Here is a 27981-nt window from a genome sequence, read left to right on the forward strand (position 1 = left end):
TGCTTGGAAACACAACTCAGTTGGTGTATCATGAAAATACATTGCATGTTCAGTCAAAGCTCCATAAAAAAAGATAAAGATGAGAATCATGAGGGAAGCTGTTCAGTTATTGATGCTTATCTTAAAAAAAATTATCAAAATATAAAATATTCAAATCCCTTCTAGTTGTGTATTGATGGACATAAGCACTAAACTCAGTTCATCCAATCATTACATTCCAGTTTGCTCAGATTTTAGTTTGTTATTTTTAAAGTAACATTTTATCTTCTCCCTTCTTCTCTAGCTTGTGGGATGACATTGGGGATGTGAAACTAACTTGTGACACCTGAAACTTCTTTAATATCTCTTTTATTCCAGAATTTAATCAATGCAGAAATTTGTGAATCCTCCGGTGATAGATTAGACCGGCATTAACTGTAAAAGTTTTGTCACATTGAGAGCATTAAAATGGCTTCTCTCCAGTGTGAATCCTCTGGTGTCTGATAAGATTTGACTTCTGTGTAAAAGCTTTATCACATTCAGAACACTGATATGACTTCTCTCCAGTGTGAATCCTCTGGTGTGGGATAAGATATGACTTCTGTGTAAAAGCTTTATCACATTCAGAACACTGATATGACTTCTCTCCAGTGTGAATCCTCTGGTGTGTGAGAAGCTTTGACTTCTGTCTAAAAGCTTTATCACATTCAGAACACTGATATGGCTTCTCTCCAGTGTGAACCCTCTGGTGTCTGATAAGATCTGACTTCTGAGTAAAAGCTTTATCACATTCAGAACACTGATATGGCTTCTCTCCACTGTGAATCCTCTGGTGTGCGATAAGATTTGACTTCTCAGTAAAAGCTTTATCACATTCAGAACACTGATATGGCTTCTCTCCAGTGTGAATCCTCTGGTGTCTGATAATCTTTGACTTCACTGTAAAAGCTTTATCACATTCAGAACACTGATATGGCGTCTCTCCAGTGTGAACAATCTGGTGTGTGAGAAGACATGACTTATGACTAAAAGCTTCATCACATTCAGAACACTGATATGACTTCTCTCCAGTGTGAACCCTCTGGTGTGTGATAAGATTTGACTTTCGTGTAAAAGCTTTATCACATTCAGAACACTGATATGGTTTCTCTCCAGTGTGAATCCTCTGGTGTTCAAGAAGAGCTGACTTCCGAGTAAAAGCTTTATCACATTCAGAACACTGATATGGCTTCTCTCCAATGTGAACAATTTGATGTCTGATAAGATGTGACTTCTGAGGAAAAGCTTTATCACATTCAGAACACTGATATGGCTTCTCTCCAGTGTGAACAATTTGATGTCTGATAAGAAGTGACTTTAGAGTAAAAGCTTTATCACATTCAGAACACTGATATGGCTTCTCTCCAGTGTGAACTCTTTGGTGTATTATAAGGTATCTCTCGCTTATAAATGTTTTGTCACATTCAGAACAATGATATGACTTCCCTCCATTGCAAGCCTTCTGGTGTGTGATATATTTTCTCTCCATTGTAAAATCTCCAAACAAGTAGTTTGAAATGACTCCTTTTATGTATACTTGGGTTGGACGTTATTGTAAAGCCATTGTCACTTCCAGAACACTGAAATTACTTTTCTCCTGCTGGATCAATGTGGAAGAGGATCCAAACCATGACTTTTAGAACACAGATATGACTTGTATCCTGTATGAATCCTCCAGTGAACTGCAGTAAAGACTTTCAGTCAATTAAGACACCCATGTGTTTTATTTTCCATGTGACTCAGCTGTATTCATGAAGACCAAAATGTCCCACAAACTTGGTTCATCAATCCACCTGTAGAGAAAGAAAAAAAGATAGAATTCTATATAAAGGGCTCCATAAACTTGCTTTCTATTTTTAATGTTCATTACTAAATATATCTTATGAATAGAAAGAATATGTACAGCATTATCTACAGTATTTTTTTAATCAAATAGATTTGATTAAGAAAGTTTCTAAGTGCGCACAGTATTCCCAACATTCAGCCCAGACAATGGAGTCATACATTCTCACGTATAGGCAGTTGTGGCACTGTTACAGATCATACAGAACAATAACTTGCTTTGTCTATGGTGTCACTTTTACCTTTTATAAACAAATGAACAGAGAAAAGAAGAAACAACCTAGAACAATTCAGCTGTACACGGCAAGTAACTCCCCCCAGTACATACATAGACACCAATCAATGAGGCCCGTGTCTCCAGGATCATACCCCAAGTATGGGTCTCCAATGTAGTTGGTCTCAGAGACTCCGCTCTCTCCTGGCTCTCCTATCTATAACAGCACTCCTTCAGCGTTACCTATAATGCTGCCACATCCCCTTCACTCCCCCTCTCTGTTGGGGTCTCTCAGGGCTCTGTCCTCGGACCCCTCCTCTTCTCCATCTACACCTCCTCCTCCTTGGCCAATTGATAAACTCCCACGGCTTCAACTACCATCTCTATGGCAATGACACACAAATCTATCTCTCTACCCCTCACCTCACCCCCTCAGTCTCCAATCGCATCACCAGCCTACTAAGTGACATATCGGCCTAGATGTCACTCCACTTCCTCAAACTCAACCTTTCCAAAACGGAGCTTCTAGTATTCCCCCCAACCCGTGCCCCCCCCCCTCCCGACTTCTCCATCAACATCAACAACACTATTATTATTATACAGTATTTATATAGCACCAACAGTTTGCTCAGCGCTGTACATTATAATGGGAGACAGTACACGGTGGATGAGTCTGGTTGCAGAATTCAGGATAGACTGAAGTGGGGATAGCCTGTGTTGGGGTAGGCCGATGAGGAGGGAGTTACAGTAGTCAAGTTGTGATATAATAAGGGAGTGAATGAGTTGCTTTGAAGTTTCTGGAGTTAGGAACGTGCGTATTTTGGAGATATTGCGGAGGTGGAGTCAGCGATTGGACCTGGGGTTGGAAAGACAGATTGGAGTCTAGAATGACACCTAATACTCTGGCTTGTGAGGTGGGACTGATGGTGACATTGTTGGTCGTGATGAAGAGGTCAGGGGGGGCATGGGCTGGGGGGAAATCTAGGAGCTCGGTTTTGGCAAGGTTTAATTTGAGGAATTGGAGTGACATTGTCCCTCGATTTCGTGGTGTCCTCCCCACGGCCCATTTCACCGGCCGCCCTGTGTTTCCAGTGCCGGCATCTTCAGTGTGGGCACTCAGCTGTGACAGCTTGAGGCTTCACATCCGGGTGCCCACTGAGCATGTGCGAGTTTCTCTGTGCTTTGTGAATGGTCCTGTAATCTTCTAGGACCTTTCATGTGTCCCAGAAGACTACAGGGAGGAGGGAGGACAACCTCCGCTTCTGATCACCTAGGTCAGTGGTCGGCAAGCCGCGGCTCGCGAGCCACATGCGGCTCTTTACAAACATAAATGCGGCTCTTCTGTGTGCCGGGCGCCCGCTCCCCTCCCTCCTCTCGGGAGGCCGCCCCCCTCCCTCCTCTCGGGCGGCCGCCCCAAAAGTCAGGACTCTGCAGCTGTCAGGATGTAGGCAGGGCAGCCAGGATGTAGGCGGGGCAGCGTGACAAACTCCTCTCCTCTCACAGTCTGCCCTGAAGACCAGAACGGCGCAGGAACACGGCGAGAGGAACCCGCGGAGCAAAGGTAAGTGAATTGACACAGGGGGGACTTACTTTATGGGGGATGAATTACTATGGGGAATGAATTACTATATGGGGGATGAATTACTATTAGGGGGGATGAATTACTATATGGGGGATGAATTACTATATGGGGGATGAATTACTATATGGGGGATGAATTACTATAGGGGGGGATGAATTACTATAGGGGGGATGAATTACTATGGGGGATGAATTACTATATGGGGGGATGAATTACTTTATGGGGGATGAATTACTATGGGGGATGAATTACTATATGGGGGATGAATTACTATGGGGGATGAATTACTATGGGGGATGAATTACTATGGAGGATGAATTACTATGGAGGATGAATTACTATGGGGGATGAATTACTATATGGGGGATGAATTACTATATGGGGGATGAATTACTATGGGGGATGAATTACTATATGGGAGATGTATTTTCAGTTTTAAAAATGTGGCTCTCAAAATAAATTTCAATCGTGGTTTTGGCGAGATTTGGCTCAGTTGAAAAAAAAGGTTGCCCACCACTGACCTAGGTGATTGCAGCAGAAGTGGGAGCGGGTACCTGTCATTTTCGGTTACCCCCCAAAAGGTGCCAGTGGGGTCCTTAACCACTTGCCTACCAGGCACTTATATCCCCTTCCTTACCAGGCCAATTTTCAGCTTTCAGAGTTGTCGCACTTTAAATGACAATTGTGCGGTCATGCAACATTGTACTCATATGAAATTTTTATCTTTTTTTTCACACAAATAGAGCTTTCTTTTGGTGGTATTTACTCCCTGCTGAGTATTTTTTTGCGCTATAAACAAAAAAAGAACAAACAATTAAAATTAAAATAAAGCTTTCTTTGTTTCTATTATAAAATTTTGCAAACGGGTAATTTTTCTCCTTCACTGATGTGCGTTGATGAGGCTGCACTGATAGGCAACACTGATAGGCAGCATTGATAGCCAGCACTGATAGGTGACACTGATGATGGGTACTGATAGTCACCACTGATAGGCGGCACTGCTGGTGGCAATGCTGGGCAGCACTGACTGGCGGCACTGCTGGGCAAAGGTGGGTGGCATTGTTGGGCATTGATCCTCTATGCACCAATCATCCTCTGACAACTGCCGGCAGTACGTTCCTCATGCTCTGACAGCGTGAGGAAAGTACAGTTGAGAACCGGCAATTGCATTTCCCGGTGACCAGCGTGTCATAGGACACAGCAATCATGGAGATCACCGGGGGCACGCAAAGAGCGTGTTCTGGGAGGACGTCATATGACGGCCTCCCAGAACTCGCCGGCCTCAGTGCAGCCATCATTTGGCTACCTGCAGTTGGCAACTAGTTAAAGCAACACTTCCCCTTTTGGGTGGAGCTCTGCTTTAACTTCAGCAAGAGATAACAGTGCTATAGTATCAAGGGAGGAGTGAATGTAGGGACTGAAACATGTTATATACTCTATAGTATCATTCCTGGTACTCTCACAGTGGGAGTATAGATTTAGTACTTCAACCTGTATGCAGATACCAGTGGCAGACGAGTGGGTGACCTGTCCTCCTCACTGAAAATTCAAACTGATAGTGTAGGTTCCCCCAATTGGGAAAACCCCATAAGGGATGACGACCTAATGAGAGGAAAGGTGAAAAGGAAGAGAGCAATGGAGAGATAAGAGCAAGAGTAGTGAAGAAAGGGGTACAGATAAGGGGGGAGGAGAGGAGGTCCCCAGGGGGGAGGGTGTGTGCCTGTATAGAGTAGCAACTGAGTAGTGGGTTACCTAATGGACTCAGGACTACAAAGAGAGTAAGGTTTCATCAGAGTTTGAGGGTAGGAAATGGTCAACCCATGGTTGCCATAGTTGTTCATTTTTATGCACTCTGTCTAATAGGACGGCTTCTACTTTGACATGTATCGTGGCTCGAGTGACACTATTCTTAGTTTCAGTGGTATTGAGGTGGGGGGATTTCCAGGCCTTCGCTATTTTGCACCAATACGTTTGAACAAGCGGGCAGGTCCACCACATGTGAAGGTGGGTAACTGCTTCAGAGCAGCCATGAAAACAAGTCAGGGATTAGGATGAAATGAATGTAGCAATCCGGGCAGGGACCAGGTACCTGAGGGGAGAGGTCTTTGCTATAGGCAGCACTGGTCACACATATATATATATTAGGGCATCAACTCTTGTCGGCTTCAGCTCTGAGGACAGGGACACGTCCCCGAAATGCATCAGCAGGCTGACCGCACCACCAGTCGGACACTCTGACATCAGTTTAGGCCATCACTGTGGCTTTTTAGGCTTTTTCATGTACATATTCTGTGAGTATGTTTTTTTGTCTTTCTTTTTTTTTTATTAATAAAGCTTGGATAATGCGCTAGGTGTTTGCACCGCCTGTGTGATTTTTTTTTTACCAGAGCATGCGAGTTTTGTGGTTAGTCTCCATGGCTACTATATTTTGGGAGGAGGATTTCCAAATGTAGATTTAAATCCCATTCCCACTTGGATGTATATGGTATGAAGTGTAAGGTGGTGGAGCTGGTAGCTGTGTATATAAGGTGGAAATCAAACCTCTGACATGGGGGTCACATTTACATATGTGTTCAAACCTTGTCATGTCTAGGAGGGAGGGGGTTGGTATGTAAGTGGGAGGAACAAAAGTGATTGATCTGAAGATATCTAAAACTTTCAGGTCTAGATATTTTGTGGGAGTCACATAGGGTTTGGAAGGGTATAAAGGAGTCTGGTGCTGGGAAATTGTAAGTTTGAACTAGACTAGCTCTAGGACAAGCATGAAAAGAAGATGGAGGCATCCATGCCGGATAAAAGCCTGGATTGAGGAGGTATGCCATGAGTGGGTAATGGGGTGACTGAAAGGTGTATCAGAACTTTAGACTGTCCCAGATAGATAGGTAGTGTTTAGTAATTGGGTTTTGGAGTGAGCGACGGCCTCTTGGGTGTAGCCATAATAAATTGGCATCTGATAAGGGGTCACAATCTACTGACTCAATAGCGACCCATGGGGGGGAGGGGGGTAACTTTTACTGCGTGATATTTAGGGAGTTGAGCAAGATGTGCAGCTTGGAAATATCTTGCAAAGTTCAGAAGCCCCAGACCACTCTAAGTTTCGGTGAGGTACGGATGGACCTGGGTAGATGCAGCTTAATAGTGCCCCATACATAAGTGGTGGGGTGTGTCAGGGCTCCGGGGTGTGACCAGAGGTATGTGAACTGACGCAGGGAAACGCAGGCTTCAGATATGTTATAAACAATATAATTTATTAAAGACTAACAATACAAACATAAACGCAGTGCAATACTAAAACATAACACAGTGCAAACAAACCAAACCACCCACAGATAACAGTACATACAATGCAAGCGTCATCAGGCAGGCCGGGTCAATAACAATCTGGCAGGTAGGCACAGGGGGTCAGGCGGAGAATGGTCGGGGTCACAAGCCAGGGATAAAACAGGAGAAGTCAACAGAGGTCCGGATCAGGCAGGGTCAGCAACGAATCAGACAGAGACAGGGACAGGAACAGGAATGCAGGAACAAGATACAGGGGCCAGGAAAAACACACACCAAGGCAGAGACTGCAGGTCTGGCCATCACTTAAATACACCTGCATAATCAACTTCAGGTGTTTGGCTGGCTGCAGGGTTGAGTCTCTGATTGCTGGGAGCACCCTCTGGCCAGCCCTGGTACTGCAGCCCACAAGGCAGGTGAGTCCCACCATTACTGGCAAGTCCATTCCTGACAGTACCCCCCCCTCAAGGAGCAGCCTCAGGACGCTCCAAACAGTCCTAGCTGGGCAAAATGTTCCACCGCCCGGGTCTGGTAACTGGCGGGATATCAAAGACTGGCACATCGGGCAGGACTCCGGGCAGAGGCACACCGGGCTGGACTCCGGGCAGAGGCACACCGGGCTGGACTCCGGGCAGAGGCACACCGGGCTGGACTCCGGGCAGCGGCACACCGGGCTGGACTCCGGGCAGCGGCACACCGGGCAGCGGCACACCGGGCTGGACTCCGGGCAGCGGCACACCGGGCTGGACTCCGGGCAGCGGCACACCGGGCTGGACTCCGGGCAGCGGCACACCGGGCAGCGGCACACCGGGCTGGACTCCGGGCAGCGGCACACCGGGCTGGACTCCGGGCAGCGGCACACCGGGCTGGACTCCGGGCAGCGGCACACCGGGCTGGACTCCGGGCAGCGGCACACCGGGCTGGACTCCGGGCAGCGGCACACCGGGCTGGACTCCGGGCAGCGGCACACCGGGCTGGACTCCGGGCAGCGGCACACCGGGCTGGACTCCGGGCAGCGGCACGTGGAGCAGCAGGCACCGGGCCACCAGGCGGAGCGGCGGGCGCCGGGCCACCAGGCGGAGCGGCGGGCGCCGGGACCCCAGGCGGAGCGGCGGGCGCCGGGACCCCAGGCGGAGCGGCGGGCGCCGGGACCCCAGGCGGGGAGGCGGGCCCCCGGGAGGGGCGGCAGGCACCGGGCCCCCGGGAGGGGCGGCAGGCACCGGGCCCCCGGGAGGGGCGGCAGGCACCGGGCCCCCGGGAGGGGCGGCAGGCACCGGGCCCCCGGGAGGGGTGGCAGGCGCCGGGCCCCCAGGAGGGACGGCAGACACCGGGCCCCCAGGCGGAGCGGCGGGCACCGGGTCATCAGGCACGACAACGGGCATCGGGTCACCAGGCATCAGGTCATTTGGCTCAACAGCGGGCACCGCGTCATCTGGCAAGGCAGTGGGCACCGAGTCACCAGGCACAACAGTGGGCTCTGAGTCAATTGGCTCGACAGCGGGCATCGGGTCACCAGGCATGACAGCAGGCACTGGGTCATCAGGTACCGGATCGTCTGGATCGACAGCGGGCACCGGGTCATCAGGCATTGGATCGTCTGGCTCGACAGCGGGCATCGGGTCACCAGGTATGACCGCGGGCACCGGGTCATCAGGCATTGGATCGTCTGGCTCGACAGTGGGCATTGGGTCACCAGGCATGACAGTGGGCATCGGGTCATCAGGTACCGGATCGTCTGGCTCAACAGCGGGCACTGGGTCATCAGGCGTGATAGGATCATCAGGCTGGATCAGTTCATCAGGCTGGATCAGTTCATCAGGCTGGGTACAGACATCAGGCTGGGTACAGACATCAGGCTGGGTACAGACATCAGGCTGGGTACAGACATCAGGCTGGGTACAGACATCAGGCTGGGTACAGACATCAGGCTGAAGTGCGGGTGCCGAGGCACCAGGCTGAACCACGGAAGGCAGGTTCTTAGACGGCAGGCTCACCGGTTTGGATACTGGCAGGATGGTATTGGTTGGAAAGAATTTCTGCTTTTTTCTGGTTTTAACTACTGGGGCACTGCAAGTAAACGCAGGTCTGCAAACGAATGGAGCAGCTGAGGACAGAAAAGAGCTGGAAGATGGAACAGAGGAGGGAGCAGTTGCTACAGAGGACTTCTTTACAGGGTTAAAGAAAGGATAGGTGCAGCGAGTGGGAGCAGAGGACTGGTATGTGGTAGTTAGCAGAGTATACTGGGCAGTCACTGGGGGTGCTGTCGGGGATGCAGGAAGAGTGCCTTGAGTGGAGGAATGATGTTGTAAGCTGACTGAGGCTGGGTGCAACAAGTCTGACCATGTCTGCAGTACGGGTTGACGAAACTCAGCTTACACAAAGCCTGTCTGGTCAAAGACTGCACTGCGTTTATACAATCTCTTAGTACCTGTGGTGAACATGCAGAATAACGCTCCAGAAAGTAATCCACATCATCCTCTAATAACCATACCAGGGACTCTACCTGGTCGGCACTAAATGGCGGCAAAAATTCATCCCTGCATTCGGGGGTACCAGATGAAATCAACTCTACACAAACCTGAATCAATGGCTGCACCTCAGAGAATTCTGTGCCCTGATCTATTAGAACATGAGCGATCCGTATACATTCTAGCAGTTGATCCCGGGGATACTCCCTCAGAGTCTGATAAGCATATTCTCTGTCATCAAACACTAGCAGAGATAAATACACAACCTCATCAAGATCCATCCTTCCCAGCAACAAGCCAAGATGGCTTCCCTGTGCAGCCACTTCTGGTCAGGATTGGCCTTGGTGTAATGTCAGGGCTCCGGGTGTAACCAGAGGTATGTGAACTGACGCAGGGAAACGCAGGCTTCAGATATGTTATAAACAATATAATTTATTAAAGACTAACAATACAAACATAAACGCAGTGCAATACTAAAACATAACACAGTGCAAACAAACCAAACCAACCACCCACAGATGACAGTACATACAATGCAAGCGTCGTCAGTCAGGCCGGGTCAATAACAATCGGGCAGGTAGGTACAGGGGGTCAGGCGGAGAATGGTCGGGGTCACAAGCCAGGGATAAAACAGGAGAAGTCAGCAGAGGTCCGGATCAGGCAGGGTCAGCAATGAATCAGACAGAGACAGGGACAGGAACAGGAATGCAGGAACAAGATACAGGGCCCAGGAAAAACACACACCAAGGCAGAGACTGCAGGTCTGGCCATCCCTTAAATACACCTGCATGATCAACTTCAGGTGTTTGGCTGGCTGCAGGGTTGAGTCTCTGATTGCTGGGAGCACCCGCTGGCCAGCCCTGGTACTGCAGCCCACAAGGCAGGTGAGTCCCACCATTACTGGCAAGTCCATTCCTGACAGGGTGACACAAATATGCAGAGGAAACAGGAATGTATATATATGGGTAGGACCCAAAAAAGGTATAATATTTTGGGCAGAATTGTCATTTTTTACAACCGTGATACAACCCATCCATGAGAGGGGTAGTTTGGACCAGGATGTCTGTCATGTTTCACATTACTGTCATATGCCTTTAAGTGTTCTCTATATTTTGTCTCTGCTCCTCCCTTTCCTCTGGTTCAATTCCTGCTGTATAGATAGCCCACCCCCCTTCCCAGTAATGCATTTCAGCAAGCCTCATGTCTCAGAGCACATTATGATCTTTTGACCTATCAGATGTTCATTGTTGTAAGATTCTCTCAGTATATGGAATAGACTTCACAAGATCTACAAGAGATCATCTCGATTGAGTCACTGACTGTGGTATCCAACTGAGATTGGAGTTATCACTATCTCATCACAACTGTAAGTTACAGAGATCACACTTTCAATGCTTAGATTGGAGAGACAGAACAGTCAACAGATCAGTGAAATGTCTTCACAGGATCCTTGCTAGCTGCACACAGTGAGATGTTACATAGATGGATATAGCAGCTACAGAGAGTGCCACCATCTCTACACACGCCTGTACATGTCTGCAAGTATATCTCAGCATAACACCCATGAGTGTCAGGACAAATTATTGATGTGAATGTCTTACAACTGCAAGTTTATACACTGCATCTGTATGCATTAGCACATGGCTTGTCTGTGAAATTATAAGTGAAAGAAAACCTTTCTGCAATCATTGCCTAGGAAACCTGAACTCACCCACAGAAAAATTGATACATTTCTCTGTAAACTTTCTATCAACCCCTCTCCTTGCTAACATGATGTTTCAGGAAAGTAATATACAGTCTGGGGAAACTAACACACAACCATAATCAGCGCTTCTTCCAGAGCAGGACTTAAACCCTGAATTATACAAAAGAGAAAAACGCTTAAGAAAACCATCCTGGAAAATGCAGGAGAATCTTCATGCTGACAAGTTAGAATTGCTGTCTAATATTAATGACTTATGGACTATAATACTGTTAAATGCATGTCTGCTGCCTCCCAACAATCTCATGAGCCATTACAACTAGGGGGCGCTATCCAGCACTTGAATGTTGCTTATGAGAATTATCAAAGACCGTGAGTTAAATATATTGCTCTCTTAAAGTGGTACAACACTCAAAGGTCATTGGAAGAATTAATGAGTTTTGAGGAGCTCAATCCTGAAAGAGACAATGTAGTGGAGCGAACAAAGACAAAGGCAGAAGTGAGAATAACACAGCTCCATGAATCCAGATCTTATCGCTCAGCATCTACTAGACGCTCCTCAAGATCTTCCAAATCCATACAATCAAGGTCTTCTACACTCAGTCAACAACTAATAAAAGCCCGTGCTGATGCTGAAGCTTCTAAAATTCAGGCAGCTTTCACCCAAAAGAAAGCAGAAATGGAGGCTCAGGCCGCACATCAGAAAGCAGAGAAAGAAGCTGAAGCCACACGCCAAAAGGCAGAAATTGAAGTTTTGGAAAAACAATGTGAGCATGCCACAGCCATGGAAAGGTTAAGGGTCTTAGAACAAGCCGCTCGTGAAAACGAAAGAGACAACAGTTCCAGACACTCAGTTGTATCTTATGTCTCAGATTCTTCACACACCTCTCCAGAATGTCAACTTCCTGTCACAACAGCCAAACTACTCAAAGTCTCTTCTCTGCACCTACTGTACCTCAAGATGATTTGCCCTTATATCCTCCAATACATCAGACTGCAGCATCTCAGCTAGCCGCAGACACTGGTGTGTATTTAATAGACCATCCATCATACTTTGGCACCAACAGAGTACCTCCTAGCAAATGCACTACTCTACAAACTAACATGCCAATGGACTTTAAGCCAGTTCCAGCACTGAATGACTTAGCAGCAACATATGTTCCCAAGTCACTTCATGTAAGTTCACCAACCGTCACAACCAACTCTGTTCCACCTGCAGTCATGCACCCAAAATCAGAAAACACGACATGTCAAAGTCTGCTAAATACATGCTCCTCAGAGAACTTGTTAAGACAGGCCTCACCAAGTTTGATGACAAGCCTGAAAATTACAGAGGCTGGAAATCCACTTTTAAGGCCACAATGACTGACCTAGACATCAATGCCACTGAGGAATTAGATCTACTCATCAAATGGCTAGGTCCCCAGTCCACTGAACGCATCAAGAGGCTCAAAGTAGTTCATATTGACAACCCTGCTGATGGCCTTAATGCTGCTTGGGGCAGACTTGAACATACCTTTGGCAGCGTAGAGGCCATTGAAGATGCTTTATTTAAAAGGTTGCAAAGCTTCCCATGAATTCCTGCTAACAACAATCTTCAAGAACTCAGCAATGTTCTATTAAAGCTTCAACTTGCTAATTCTGACATCAACTTACCTGGTCTCAGTTACCTTGACACCTCTCATGGCATCAAACCTATTGTTCTCAAGCTACCATATGGAATACAAGAAAGATGGGCAGTGCTTGGATCAAAGTATAAGGAATAACATAGAGTTGCCTTTCCTCCTTTTTCCTACTTCTGTGAGTTCATCGAAAGAATTGCAGACACTGAGAATGACCCAAGTTTCTCATATGGGGACTGTAACCTTCTCAATACACTCTCTCCAAGACCTATGAACACACATATGTTGCGCAGAGACTGTAGAGGTCCAGCATTAGTGAAAAGGACTAATGTTCTACCTGCACCTGCTACAGTTCTTGAAAAGACTGATCAAAACAAGAGAATTGAGGACCCAAATCGCCAATGTCCAATACATAACTAACCACATCCACTTAAGAAATGTATCGGCTTCAGAAAGAAAACCCTCAAAGAACATAAAGAACTTTAGAGGAAATTTGGGGTTTGCTACAAATGCTGTGCCTCCATGGAACACTTTGCAAAGGACTGTAAAGCGATCAAATGTATAGAGTGTGACCGTGATGACCATGTGCAAGCTCTTCATCAATATTCGCACAACTCTGCTACGCTTACAAACAATCTTCCTGAGGCAAAACAAGGCAGAGAGCGTCCAGATCAAGCAGCACCTACCACCCCAGTGTTCTCTACATGTACAGAGGTCTGTGGAGAAGGACTCTGCGACAACTCCTCTGCAAAGATATGATTGGTCCGTGTATACCCCAAAGGTCAACCTGAAAAGGCCATAAGACTGTATACTATTCTGGATGATCAGAGTAACAGATCTCTTGCAAGAACTCAGTTTTTTGAACTGTTGAACATAAGTGGAGATGCTCTGCCTTATACTCCAAGCACTTGTTCCGGCACTACAGAAGTCTTAGGTAGAAGAGCCAGTGGTCTTGTAGTTGCTTCTCTGAATGACAATGTGGAAATATCTTTGCCCACTATCACTGAGTGCAAGCAGATTCCAAACACCAAAGAGGAGATCCCTACTCCTGAAGCTGCTTATCACCATTCTCACTTAAAGCACATAGCCAGCCGAATACCAGCCCTCGATGAAAGTGCCGATATCCTGCTGTTACTCGGCCAAGACATTATTATTATACAGGATTTATATAGCGCCAACAGTTTGCTCAGCACTTTACAATATAACGGGAGACAATACAGCAACAATACAGTTCAATACAAGAGGGATAGGAGGGCCCTGATCCTGGGAACTTATAATCTAGGAGGGAGGGGCTAGTGGTACAAAAGGTAGTAACTGTGGTTGATGGACTGGTTGGAACAGTAGAAGATTCCATTATTAGCTGAGGGCAGCATAGGCTTCCATGTAGAGATAGGTTTTCAAAGATCGCCTAAAAGTGAGCAGAGTAGGCGATACATTAGGGTAGAGAGTTCCAGAGGATAGGGGAAGCTCTGGAGAAGTCCTGGAGATGAGCATGGGGGGAGACAAGGGAGCTAGAGAGCAGGAGGTCGTGCGAGGAGCGGAGTGTATGGTTTGGGTGATATTTGGCGACAAGATCGGTGATGTAATTTGGGGCAGAGTTATAAATAGCTTTATATGTTATTGTTAATATTTTGAATTTTATCCGTTGGGCAATGGGAAGCCAGTGGAGGGATTGGCAGAGAGGGGTGGAGGACACTGTGTGGAGACCAGTGGAGGGATTGGCAGAGAGGGGTGGCTGATACAGAACGGTTAGTAAGGTGGATGAGTCTGGCAGCAGCATTCATGATAGACTGAAAAGTGGATAGCCTGTGATGAGGTAGTCCAATGAGGAGGGAGTTACAATAGTCAAGGCGAGATAGAATAAGGGAGTGAATGAGTTGCTTAGTGGTTTTTGAGGTTAGAAACGGGCGTATCTTGGAGATGTTGCGGAGGTGAAGTCTACAAGATTTGGACAGCGATTGGATTTGGGACTGAAAGGACAGATGGGAGTCTAGGATTACACCAAGTACCCTGGCATGAGGGGAGGGACTGATGATTGTGTTATTGATCTTGATAGAGAAGTCAGGGGAGGGGGCATGGGCTGGAGGGAATACTAAGAGCTCAATTCTAAGGGTGCACAAAGTTTGTCATCAAATCAACGGTCCACACAATGCCCGATATGCTCAGCGTCTGGACCTAGCATGGGTCATCATAGGCAATGACTGCCTAGACCAGGACAGGAGGTCCTACTCAGTCTCTTTCCTTAAAACACATGTCCTGTCAAATGGACGAACAACTTGTTCAGCACAATGACCACATAAATATATTGTGAAAGAAAGACTGTTTGAAAAAGGTGCACAACGGCCCATCATACAAGACAATAAGAAAGCTCTTAATCTCTGGGATGACAACATCAGCAACACAGTGTTCGAGGTAACCACTAAAGACAATGAGTTGGCAGCTACCATAGAAGACAAAGAATTCTTGAAAACCATGAGTCAGGAGCTCTACCAAGATGATTCCAACAGCTGGGTAGCACCTCTACCATTTCGTACCCAAAGAAAGAGACTACCAAACAACAGGTACATGCATAATCACGGTTTGTTTCTTTAAATTGCAGTTTGAACCAGAAGCCTGAGATGAAAAAGCACTTTGTGGACTTTTTGCAGAAGGTATTTGAGAAAGATCATGCTGAGCCTGCACCTCCTCTTACAGAAGGAGAAGAAGGTTGGTATCTACCATGCTTTGGTGTCTACCATCCTCGCAAGCCTGATCAGATTAGGGTGGTCTTTGACTCAAGTGCTCATCATGAAGGCGTCTCCCTCAATGACAATCTTCTCAATGGGCCTAATCTGAACAACAATCTCATAGGAGTTTTACTTCACTTCAGACAAGAACCATTTGCTGTTATGGCTGACATTCAGCAGATGTTCCACTGTTTCATCGTCCACAAAGATTACAGAAACTTCCTCAGGTTCCGATGGTACCACAATAATGATGCCAACGATGAAGTCATAGACTACCGAATGAAGGAACATGTTTTTGGTAACAGTCCTTCTCCTGCAGTAGCAATTTATGGACTGAGGAAAACAGCTCAAGAGGGTGAGAAAGAATTTGGATCTGATGCAAGACAATTCATCAAAAGGAATTTCTATGTAGACGATGGACTCAAATCTGTGCCCAATGAAGAAGAAGCTATTGATCTTCTTACTAGAACCCAGAACATGCTTGCCACTGCAAACCTCAGACTTCACAAAATCATCTCTAACAGTGACAAGGTCATGATAGCCTTTCCTTCTGATGATCATGCTGTCAGTGTGAAGAAATTCCAACTAGAATCTGACCTGTTACACAACGCAGTCTTGGATTGCTTTGGAATGTTAAACAAGACACATTCACATTTCAAACATCAGCCTGTGAAGAGTATTGTCTACAGTGAACAGCATTTATGATCCCTTAGGTTTCATTACACCGTTCACCATTTAGGGTAAGATTCTGCTGAGACAACTTACTTCTGAAAGCTCAGACTGGGATACGCCCTTACCCAAGGAGAAACAACAAAAGGTGGGAATCCTGGAAACAGTCTCTAAAAGAATTAGAACTCCCCCAGATACCACGCTCTTACACCCAAGCATCCTTAATGAATGCCACCACAAGAGAGATTCATGTCTTCTCCGATGCATCCAATGAAGCCATTGCTGCGGTGGCTTATCTTCGAGCTACGGATCCCAGCTGTAAAGTGGGTGTAGGATTTATCATGGGCAAGACCAAGCTCACACCAAAACCTACACATACTATTCCAAGGCTTGAACTTAGTGCAGCTGTGTCAGCTGTGGAAATTTCTGAGCTCGTAGAACTTGACACAGATGTTGAAATAGACTCCTTTGACTTTTATACAGACAGCAAAATAGTGCTAGGATATATACACAATCGCACAAGACGGTTCTACGTGTATGTCGGCAACAGAGTGGAACGCATAACGAAGTTCTCTACACCTGAACAATGGCACTATGTTCCAACTAGCCTCAAGCCTGCTGACAGCGGCAGTCGTGCAGTACCTACCACTGCATTTCTGGACACATCTTGGCTATATCCACCAGTACTCTTGAATGATAAACTTATCTCAAGTTCAACAAATTCTACCTTTGAACTGGTTCATCCGGAATCTGATAAGGAAATCAGAGCTGTTACCATCACACTCAACACCTCTATGAAAGCCAGGGCAGGGCTGAGTCCTCACCGTTTTGAATGCTTTTCTAAGTGGTCCTCTATTGTACGAGCCATTGCACGTCTTGTTCACATTGCTCATCAGTTTGAAAACAGCTCTAGCACTGAAAAAGTGTGTCACAACTGGCACATCTGTAAAGCCCCCCCCTCCACACCTTTGAGGAGGTCCTTCAAGTAGAAAGGATCATTATTCAATGTGTCAAACATGAAGTGTACTCACAAGAGATTGCTAACATATCAAAAGGACTCAACCTAAGGATAGCTGTGCAAATGAATTCCAATAATTGACCACAACAAGCTATTGTGAGTCGGTGGTCGCATTGGAAGATCCGATTCGTCCAGAGAAGAGAGAAATCCCCTCATTATTCAAGGACGTCATCACATTACTGCTCTGTTAGTTAGACATTTCCATGAGCGAGTTCAGCACCAAGGTCATCACTTTTCTGAGGGAGCAGTAAGGTCTGCAGGTTTCTGGATCGTCGGCATGAAAAGGTGTATATCGTCCATACTCCTCAAATGCATCAAGAGTCAAAAACTAAGAGGGAAGTGTAACTGAACCGGACCCCGAATGCACTAGGGTATTTCCATTAGACTCCCGCTTCCCTGTCCGAACACAGACACCACTCAAAGTAAAACCAGGAAATAGACTGCTTTATTTTAACACAGACACAAGATATAAACATTCAAGGGAACAACCCACCTCCCTGCATATGGACACAGGTGTCACGTACCTGATGGGAGACTGAAATGACGAGGCCGGCCTCACTTGTGTCACCAGCCCTGACCCCACTGGAGTTGGAACAGAGGGAGTCTAGGACCCAGGGGAGCAAGAGAGCCAGTAGTTGTTGCTATTGCAGATGATGACTCTGGAAGACCGATGATCTTCTGATTCAGGCACAGTAGTAACAAGCAGAGCAGGTCTTGACGCTTGCCAGGCGTGCACCAGAGCAAGGCAGGTAGTGAGGGTAAGAGACAGGAGCAGTCTCATGGAATAGCCGGGGTCATCAACAGTCGGGCAGCACGGTACAGAATCAGAAGGAAAAGCGAAGGTCAGGAGCAGAGCCGAAGTCAGGAACCGGTATCAGGAGAGCAATCACAGTCAGGTCAGGAACAAGCCCGGTCAGCAACAAAGGAATCACACAGGAACAAGCAGGACATGGGGGAGCTGAAGACCAGTCAGCACTGAACATGAGCAGAGACACTCTTTAAATAGGCCATCTGGCGCCAATCTTTGCTGTGCATGTGCATGTGCGTGATCGCGCATTTCCAATCACGATTCGTCTGTCTGGAAATCCCTTACATTGCCAACCCCCCTTAGGGGCAGCCTCCAGATGCCCACTAGGGCTCGTTTTTCAGGGTGAAGATGGAGGTAGGCTTGAACTATGCGTGGGGCATGGACATTAGTGGATAGTTCCCAGGAATTGTCCTCTGGACCATAACCTTTCCATTTTATGAGAAACTGTGTCTGTCCGCCCCTCTTCCTACAATTCAAGATAGCCTCAACCTTGTGTTCTTCATTTCCTTCAACCAGCAGTGGAGCTCATGCCTGTGGATCTTGATTGGGAAATCCACTTGGAATATGTGGTTTCAGCAAGGAGCAATGGAACACCGTGTGAATCTTATTAGCAGGCAGTTTTAATTCAAAAGCTACAGGGTTAACTTTACTCTTGATAGTAAATGGTCCCAGGTATCTTGTACCAAGCTTTCTCAAAGGACAATTCAATTTCAGATTTGCCGTGGATAAACAGACTATCTCCTTGTTTCAGTTTTAAGTTGCCCCTTCTTTTGTCAAAAAAAATTTTGTTACTCACCCGAGCTTCAGAAATAGTTTTCTGCAATATTTCCCCGTTCCTCCTGAGGAACTCCATCCTTTTTTGTACTGCCGTGACAGCGGGTTCCACTGGTATTTCCAGAAGGAAGGAGGGGTGATATCCATAGTTGGAGTAAAAGGGGGATTGCTTGGTAGCCGAGTGAATGGAATTATTGTAAGCGAACTCCGCTAACAGAAGGAGAGATATCCGGTCATCCTGTGACTATGAGGAGAAGCATCGGAGGTATTGTTCCAGAGTTTGGTTCGTTCTTTCTGTCTGTCCATTAGTTTGCAGGTGATATGCAGAGGAGAAGTGTAATTCAATCTCTAATGCTTCACACAGAGCTTTCCAGAACTTGGATGTAAATTGTACTCCTCGGTCAGATACAATATTGATAGGAACGCCATGCAATCTTACGATCTCTTTGATAAAAGCAGAAGAAGTTTCCGTGGCGGAAGGAGACCCTTTCAAGGGACTGAAGTGGGCCATCTTTGATAGGTGGTCAACCACTACAAAAATAGTGGTAAATCCTTCCGATGGGGGAAGTTCCACAATAAAATCCATGGAAATCATACTCCAAAGTTTTTCCGGTACGGGCAAAGATTCCAACAGGCCCCAGGTCTTGGCTTTGTCAGACTTGTTTCTAAGGCAAACTGTACAAGACCTCACATAGTCCTGGCAATCTTTTATTGAGTTTGGCCACCAGAAGGAGCGAGAGACCAAATTTGAAGTCTTGTGAATCCCGAAGTGACCTGCCAAGGGGTGATCGTGACACCTTTTCAGGATAAGAGTACTGAGTTCTTCGGGCACAAAGATTTGTTCTTTATGGAAATACAGACCATTCTTTAGCTGAAGATGCATATCTATGGAAGGTGGATGATTATCCACCACTTGTTACAAGTCTGTCTGCAGCAGTAAAAATTTCTTGGCTGGCAAAATCGTGTCAGGTTTAGACTGTAAAATTGGGTCAGGAAACATACGGGAGAGTGCGTCGGGTTTACCGGTTTTTGATCCAGGACGGTATGTCAAATGGAAGACAAAGCGGGTGAAAAATAGTGGCCATCTTGCTTGTCGTGGCCTTAGGCGTTTTGCCGTTTTCAGGTATTCAAGGTTATGGTCTGTGAAGATGAGAATTGGATGGGATACTCCCTCCAGTAAGTAGCGCCATTCCTCAAGTGCTGCCTTGATGGCTAGCAGCTCTCTGTCTCCCACATCATAGTTCCTTTCAGAGGCATTTAACTTCCTGGAGAAAAATGCAACAGGGTGTAGAAGGGATTTGAGTCCCTGTCTTTGTGACAAGATGGCTCCTACAGCATTCTCAGAAGTGTCCACTTCAAGGACAAAGGCTAGAGCAGGATCTGGGTGCTTCAGGATAGATGCGGAGGTGAACAAGGTCTTTAATTGCTGAAAGGCTGCTTGGGCCTCAGGAGTCCATTTGAAGGGGATATGTTGCCTGGTGAGCTATGTTACTGGTGCGATGATCCCAGAGAGGTATTTGATAAATTTCCTGTAGAAATTTGCAAATCCTACGAAATGTTGCACTGCTTTCCTGTCTCCTGGAATGGGCCACTCCAATACAGAGGACACTTTTTGGGGGTCCATAGAAATGCCCTCGGGGGTGATCACAAGTCTGAGGAACTGGATAGACTGTCTCTCAAACTCACATTTTTCAACTTTTGCGTAAAGGTGATGTTGGCGTAATCTATCCAGAGTCTTCTTCACATGATCCCGATGTTTTTCTATTAAACTGGAGAAAACTAAGATGTCATCCAGGTAAACAATTATGAACAGATCCAAATAGTCCCGAAATATATCGTTTACAAGGTGTTGGAAGGTTTCTGGGGCATTACAGAGACCAAAAGGCATCACCAGGTATTCAAAATGCCCGAAGTGGGTTCAAAAAGCCATCTTCCGTTCGTCACCTTTGCAGATTCTAAACAGATTGGAAGCGCCCCTCAGATCCAGTTTTGAGAAGAAACATGCTCCTCGCAGCCTTTGGAATAACTCAGGAATTAGAGGCAGGGGATAATGATTTTTGTATGTTATCTTGTTTAGGTCACGTTAGTCCACACAGGGTCTGAAGGTGTGATCCTTCTTCTCAACAAAGAAGATGCGAGCTCCTGCTGGTGATGTAGAAGGCCGAATAAACCCCTTTTCCAAACTCTCATCAATATAACCTGGAGGACCTCTAATTCTACTTCGGATAGGGAGTAAATTCGTCCGAAAGGAATTTCGGTGCCGGGCAGGAGCTCAATCGGACAATCATAGGAACGATGAGGAGGAAGAGTATTGGCAATCTTTTTATTACATACGTCCAGATAATCGTGGTAAACAACAGGAACAAGTTTCATGGTCTCGGGATCAGAGTGAATTCTAAGAAGAGAGGTTGCTGCACTTGGTTCTTTAGGAATACAGTGGTTCAGACAGTATTCCGAAGGGAAGAAGATTTCTCCAGACAACCAATTGATGGTTGGGTTGTGTGCTTTTAGCCAGGGCATGCCGAGAATAACTGGAAATATCGGGGAAGTAATAATATCCAGACACAGAAATTCCTGGTGTCCCGAGGAGGTGATGCATAACATTGGCACGGTCTCTTGTGTCACAGGGCCAGAACTGATACCGGATCCATCCGCTAGATGAACCTAAAGTCTTTGTGCCTTGGTACGGAGCAGAATCTTATTCTGGGTAGCGTAGTTTGCATCCATAAATCAACTACAAGCACCCGAGTCTATAATGGCTGGACCGTGATCGTCCCTTCGGCCAGTTGTAGTTGAAGGTGGAAGGGGAGATGCGTTCGGCTTGTTCCTTGGGGATGCATCATATAGAACCAGCTGGGAGAGGGCTTATGAGGTCTTATTGGACACGTCACTATATATTGACCTGCGTCACCACAGTAGAGACAGAGCTAAAACTTCTGTCATCGAATACGCTCTGCAGCAGACAACTGTGGTCTCCAAAAGCTCCTTCTAGATGGATTAAGATGTTTTCCTTTATTAATGGGTAACTCTGATGGAACAGCAGTCGTAGAGGGCACAGGAGTCCCCATTTCTGAACATATCAAGATCTCCCCATTTGTTTTCTCATCCTGTCTCTCCCGAATCCGATGGTCAATGTGGATAGTCAGGTCTATCAGATTCTCCAGTCTGGTTGGTACCCCCACTCGGGCAAGCTCAGGGTGTCAGAAAGGCCATGACGAAACTGGTAGCGGAGAGCAGACTCATTCCATTGAGTATCGGAACTCCAGATGCGGAAATCGGTAACATATTCCTCAACAGGCCTTTGGCCCTGCTGTAACTTGCTGAGCACTGAACATGAGCAGAGACACTCCTTAAATAGGCCGTCTGGCACCAATCTTTGCTGTGCGTGATCATACATTTCCGATCACGGTTCGTCTTGCTGGAAATCCCTTACAACAGGGCGGGACAAATAAAATCTAGCAACCAGAGACACATCAGCAGACACCCCCCACCCAGCCAATACACAAACACATTCATCCCATAATAGTTTGCTCCCAAGCAAGACACACAATAGAACAATGGGATATACCACATGGCAGTAAACAATGAACAACCCCCACACCCCACCTATTCATGTCTACACAATATCAGGACATCCCACCCTGTACCCCTAACAGGCACAGGGTGACTTACACATAAGAGGGATATGGGGAGCTGAGACAGGGGTCTCCCCACCCCTCCAACATGAGCTGTGTTCCATGGGCCCCCACCCAAACTCACTCCCATCACAGGAAGCACCTACAACAACAAATGGCAGAGTTTCCAGCTGACTGATTAAGCACTGAAGCACCATTTACTAATGTTGGCATGGACATATGTGGCCCCTGGACTGTTGTTACACGCAGAACTCGTGGCGGAGTTGCTAACAATAAGCGATGGGCTGTGCTGTTCACTTGCTTGAGCATTGGTGCAGTGCACATTGATGTGATAGAATCAATGGACTCTTCTTGTATCATTAATGCTTTCAGAAGTTTTGTTTCTGTACGAGGACCTGTAAAGTTCCTGAGATCTGACTGTGGGACTCATTTTACAGCAGCAGAAAAGATAGAGATCTTCTTGAGTGGCAATAAGTGTAAATGGGAACTCAACCCACCTCATTCCTCACATGGGAGGCTCTTGGGAACGCATGATTGGAGTTGCAAGAAAGATCCTGGACTCTATGCTACTGGACCAGAAAACTTCTCAATTTACTCATGAAATCTTAGTCACTCTTCTTGCAGAAGTGTCCGCTATAATCAATGCAAGGCCATTGGTCCCTGTGTCCTCAGATCCCGAGTTCCCAGTGTTGCTCACTCCAGCCACTCTTCTTACCCAAAAAACTGGGGTAGCCACTATTCCCACAGAGGAACTTGATTACCCCAACATTTACAAGCATCAATGGCGACGGGTTCAACATCTTGCTAATGTGTTCTGGAATCGCTGGAAGATGGAGTACCTTTCTACCCTTCAAAGTCGTAATAAATGGCAAACTAGCAAACCCAATCTACAAGTGGGAGACGTAGTTGTTTTGAAGGAGACAGATTCCCATGGTAACCATTGGCCCATGGCTCTTATTACAAAGACTATGCCAAGTAACGATGGAAAGGTACGCAAGGTAGAAGTTAGAGTCATGAAAGAAGGTTCTGCACACCTTTACTTCAGGCCTATAAAGGAACCAAAGAGGAAGACAAGTCATCCACCTGAATTACAGGGAGGTAAGAAGGAAGGTGCATGTTGCTGCCTTCTCCTCTGAATATGGATTTCCATGTCTCAGCCTGGACTTTCCACACCAACATCTGCAAGTATTATGCTGAATGTTTGCATTGTTTTCCTTTGTTCTTCCCTTCCCTCTTGTTTTGCAGATGTTCCCGGAAAGAATCTTCATTATTTATATTGGACTTGAACTAAAGTTTATTTGGTTTAATGTTGTATAGATAGCCCCTCCCCCTTTCCCAGAAATGCATTGCAGTTCTAGCCTCATGGCAAGAAGCAGAAACATTATGATCTTTTGACCGATCGAATGTTCATTGTTGTAAGATTCTCTCAGTTTATGGAAGAAACTTCACAAGATCTACAAGATGTCTTATCGATGGAGTCACTGACTGTGGTATCCAACTGAGGATGAAGTTATCACCATCTCATCACAACTGTAAGTTACAGAGATCACACTATCAATGCTTAGATTGGAGAGACAGAACACCTGTACATACCCATCTCCGGCTTCTCACCCCTCCCCCATACATACCCGTCCCCGACTTATCACCCCTCCCCCATACGTACCCGTCCCTGGCTTCTCACCCCTCCCTCACACATATCCGTCTCTGGCTTCTAACTCCTGCCCCACACATACCCGTCCCTGGCTTCTCACCACTCCCCCGTATATACTCATCCCCGACTTGTCATCCCTCCACCACACATACCCCTCCCCCATACACATCCCTCCTCAGCTTCTCACCCCTCCCCCATACACATACCTCCCAAGCTTCTCACCCCTCCCCCATACACATCTCTCCCAAGCTTCTCAAACCTCCCTCATACATATCCCTCCCCATCTTCTCACCCCTCCCCCATACACATCCCCCCAAGCTTCTCAAACCTCCCTCATACATATCCTCTCCCAACTTTTCACCACTTCCCCATATATATGCCTTCCCAGCTTCTCACCCCTCCCCCATACACATTTCTCCCAGCTTCTCACCCCTCCCCTATACACATCCCCCCAAGCTTCCCAAACCTCCCTCATACATATCCTCTCCCAAATTTTCACCACTTCCCCATATATATGCCTTCCCAGCTTCTCACCCCCTCCCCCATACACATCCCTTCTGAGCTTCACACCCCTCCCCCATACACATCTCTCCCCAGCTTCTCACCCCTCCTCCATACATATCGTCCTTAGCTTCTCGCCCCTCCCCCATACACAGCTGTAACGGAACTGACCCCAGACTGCGCTTGAGTACTTCCATTAGAATACTGCTTCCCCATCCGAACACCAACCACAGACACCACAGCCGACCATACAAGACTAGACACCAGTCCTGAAGTAAACCAGGAGGTAGACTACTTTATTTGAACACAGATACAAGATATATACACTCAGGGGACAATCCCCCCTCCCTGCATAATGACCCTGGGTGGGGCAATTACATTTAGTAACAAGAGACACACAGGTATTCAAACTTCACACCAGCAGACAGTCCCATCAGGAGGAAGGGCTGCTGGAGACACCCCCCACCAACCAATACACACAAACACATACATCCCATAATAGTTTGCTCCCAATCCAGACAGACAATAGAACAATGGGATGCAACCACATGGCATTAAACAATGAACAACCCCCCCACCCCACCTATACATGTCTACACAATATCAGGACATCTCACCCTGCACCCCTAACAGGCACAGGGTGACTTACACATAAGAGGGATATGGGTGCTGAGACAGGGGTCTCCCCACCTCTCCAAAGTGAGCTGGGTTCCATGGGCCCCCCACCCAAAGTGAGCTGTGTTCCATGGGCCCCGCACCCAAAGTGAGCTGTGTTCCATGGGCCCCCCACCCAAAGTGAGCTGGGTTCCATGGGCCCCGCACCCAAAAGCCCTCCCCAACCTCTCACCCCTCCCCCATTTGCATCCCTTCCCAACTTCTCACCCCTCCCCCATACACATCCCTCCCAGCTTCTCACCCCTCCCCTATACATATCCCCTCCCAGCTTCTCACCCCTCCCCTATACACATCCCTCCCCAACTTCTCACCCCTCCCCCATACATATCCCCTCCTAGCTTCTCACCCCTCCCCAGCTTTTCACCCCTCCCCCATACACATCCCTCCTCAACTTCTCACCCCTCCCCATATACATTAATTCCCATCTTCTCCCCTCTCCCCCCATTCACATACCTCCCATCTTCTCACCCCGCCCCCATACATACCCCTCCCAGCATCTCACCCCTCTCCCATACATACCTGGTGTCTCTCCTGTTATTCTGTCTCGGACACATCAGAGGAACATGGTGGGAGATCGGCCTGAATGTCCTTCCTAGGAGGGAATACCGGAGCCATTCTGAGGCCCATTTAATGGCCGGCAATGAGGAGGAAACCAACACTGAGAAGTAGATGCTGAGATATATACAGCACGGGGCAGCACAGTGGCTGAGTGGTTAGCACTTCCACCTGGCAGTACTTGGGTTGTTGGTTCAAATCCCAGCCATGGCACCACCTGCCTGGAGTTTGCATGTTGTCCCTGTGCCTGGGTGGGTTTCCTCCGGGTACTCTGGTTTCCTCCTACACTACAAAGACATGCTGGGAGGTGAATTGTCTCCTAAGTTGTCCCTAGTATGTGTATATATGAATGTGAGTTAGGGCCCTTAGATTGTATGCTCCTCGGGGGCGGGGACTGATGGGAATTATTATACAGGATTTATATAGCGGCAGAAGGTTTGCTCAGCGCTGTACATTATAGTGGGGGCAGAACATGAGACAATACAGTAACAATACATGAGGGGTTTGAGGGCCCTGATCCTTGGAGCTTACAATCTAGGAGGGAGGGGGTAGTGGTACAGGAGAAAGTGGCTGTGGGGGATGGAGTGGTAGGAGGAGATCGGCTGTTAGGTGAGGGTGGGGTAGGCTTCCCTGAAGATATGGGTTTTCATGGTGTGCCTGAAGGTGAGGAGGATGGGTGACAGTCTGATGGATTGGGGTAGGGAGTTGCAGAGGATGGGGGAAGTCCTGCAGTCAGGTGTGGGAGGTGGAGACCAGTGGAGGGAATGACAGAGGGGGGTGGCAGAAGCAGAGCGGTTGGTGAGGTGGATGAGTCTGGTCGCTGAGTTCAGGATAGACTGAAGTGGGGATAGTCTGTGAGGAGGGAGGTGAGGGAGGTGTCTGGGGTGAGGAATGAACGTATTTTGGAGATGTTGCGGAGGTGGAGCCTGCATGAGTTTGCCAACAATTGGACATGGGGTTGGAAGGACAGGTTTGAGTCCAGGGTGACACCTAGGACTTTGGCTTGTGGGGTGGGACTGATGGTGGCGTTGTTAGTCGTGATGGAGAGTATGGGGGGGGGGGCACGGGCTGGGGGGACAATCAGGAGCTCAGTTTTGGAAAGGTTCAATTTGAGGAAATGGAGCAACATCCAGTTTGATATGTCGTTCAGTAGGTGTGTGATACGGGCGGAGACTGAAGGGGTGGGGGGTGGAGAGGTAGATTTGTGTATCATGGGCATAGAGGTGGTAGTTGAAGCCGTGGGAGTGTATCAGTTTGCCGAGGGAGGAGGTGTAGATGGAGAAGAGAAGGGGCCCGAGGACAGAGCCTTGAGGGACCCCAACAGAGAGGGGGAGGTGGTAGCGTTATAGGTAACGCTGAAGGAGCGCTGGGATAGATAGGAGGAGAGCCAGGAGAGGGCGGAGTCTCTGATGCCGAGAGAGTGTAGTTTATTAAGGAGGAGGGGGTGGTTGACTGTGTTGAAGGCCGCAGAAAGGTCGAGGAGTAGGAGGACTGAGTGGTGGCCATTAGCTTTAGTGGTTAGCAGGTCGGTGATTTGAGTAAGGCGGTTTCGGTGGAGTGTAGGGCAGGTTCGGTGGAGTGTAGGGCGGGTTCGGTGGAGTGTAGGGGACGGAAGCCGGACTGTAGGGGATCGAGGAGGTTGTTGTCAGTGAGGTGGGAGCTCAGACGATTGTAGACTAAGTGCTCAAGGAGTTTGGAAGTGAATGGCAGTAGGGAGATGGGTCTGAGGTTGTTCAGGTCGGTGGGGTCCAGGGAGGGTTGAGTATGGGGGTGATGTGCGCGTGCTTTAGGGGGGAGGGGAATGCGCCAGTAGAGAGGGAGAGATTGAAGATGTGGGTGAAGGAGTGTAGGATGGAGGGGGAGGGTGACCGGAGGAGTTGTGAGGGGACAGGGTCAAGGAATGTACAATATAGATGTAAACTGACGGCGCTATATAAGTACCTGGAATAAATAATAATAATACACCCAGATCATCGATGACAAGGAGGAAGGTTCGGTCACAGATGATTGGTCCGTCTATAGCAGGGACAGGAGCCGGGACCAGGAATAGGAGATCCACCTGACTTACCCGTGTGCTCTGACATGGAGAAGATCCCATGCTGGCCCTATGGTGGCCGTGTGTTCAGGATGGAGACCGACAATCACAGGACCTTCTAGAAGATGATCTAAAATGGCTGAGAGGAAAAAAGTGTTCCCAGGACAGGAAGTGACACCAAACAGGAAGTGACACCGGACAGGAAGT

The 27981-nt window shown here is 47.5% G+C and overlaps 1 protein-coding gene and 1 pseudogene across 1 annotated transcript; one reads left to right on the plus strand and one right to left on the minus strand.

The window, feature by feature from the left end:
- Window positions 1–27981, plus strand: part of LOC149470503 (uncharacterized) — a 322485-nt pseudogene that overhangs the window by 183600 nt on the left and 110904 nt on the right.
- On the minus strand, window positions 40–27920 carry LOC149470506 (uncharacterized). Its single transcript, XM_089663156.1, has 2 exons — window positions 27808–27920; window positions 40–1811 (listed from the first exon to the last, which is right to left on the minus strand). The coding sequence occupies exon 2, from the start codon at window positions 1505–1507 to the stop codon at window positions 443–445; it is 1065 nt and encodes a 354-aa protein (XP_089519282.1). The 5' UTR covers window positions 1508–1811; window positions 27808–27920; the 3' UTR covers window positions 40–442.

This window comes from Staurois parvus, unplaced genomic scaffold (genome assembly GCF_062004578.1).
Source record: "Staurois parvus isolate SC_StPar_1 unplaced genomic scaffold, SC_StPar_1.0 ptg000041l, whole genome shotgun sequence".
In the NCBI taxonomy this organism is placed as follows: domain Eukaryota; kingdom Metazoa; phylum Chordata; class Amphibia; order Anura; family Ranidae; genus Staurois; species Staurois parvus.

What these genes read in the sequence shown, in the direction of transcription:
- LOC149470506 (XM_089663156.1), bottom strand. Translation starts at nt 1,507, where the DNA reads ATGGAGAGAAAATATATCACACACCAGAAGGCTTGCAATGGAGGGAAG.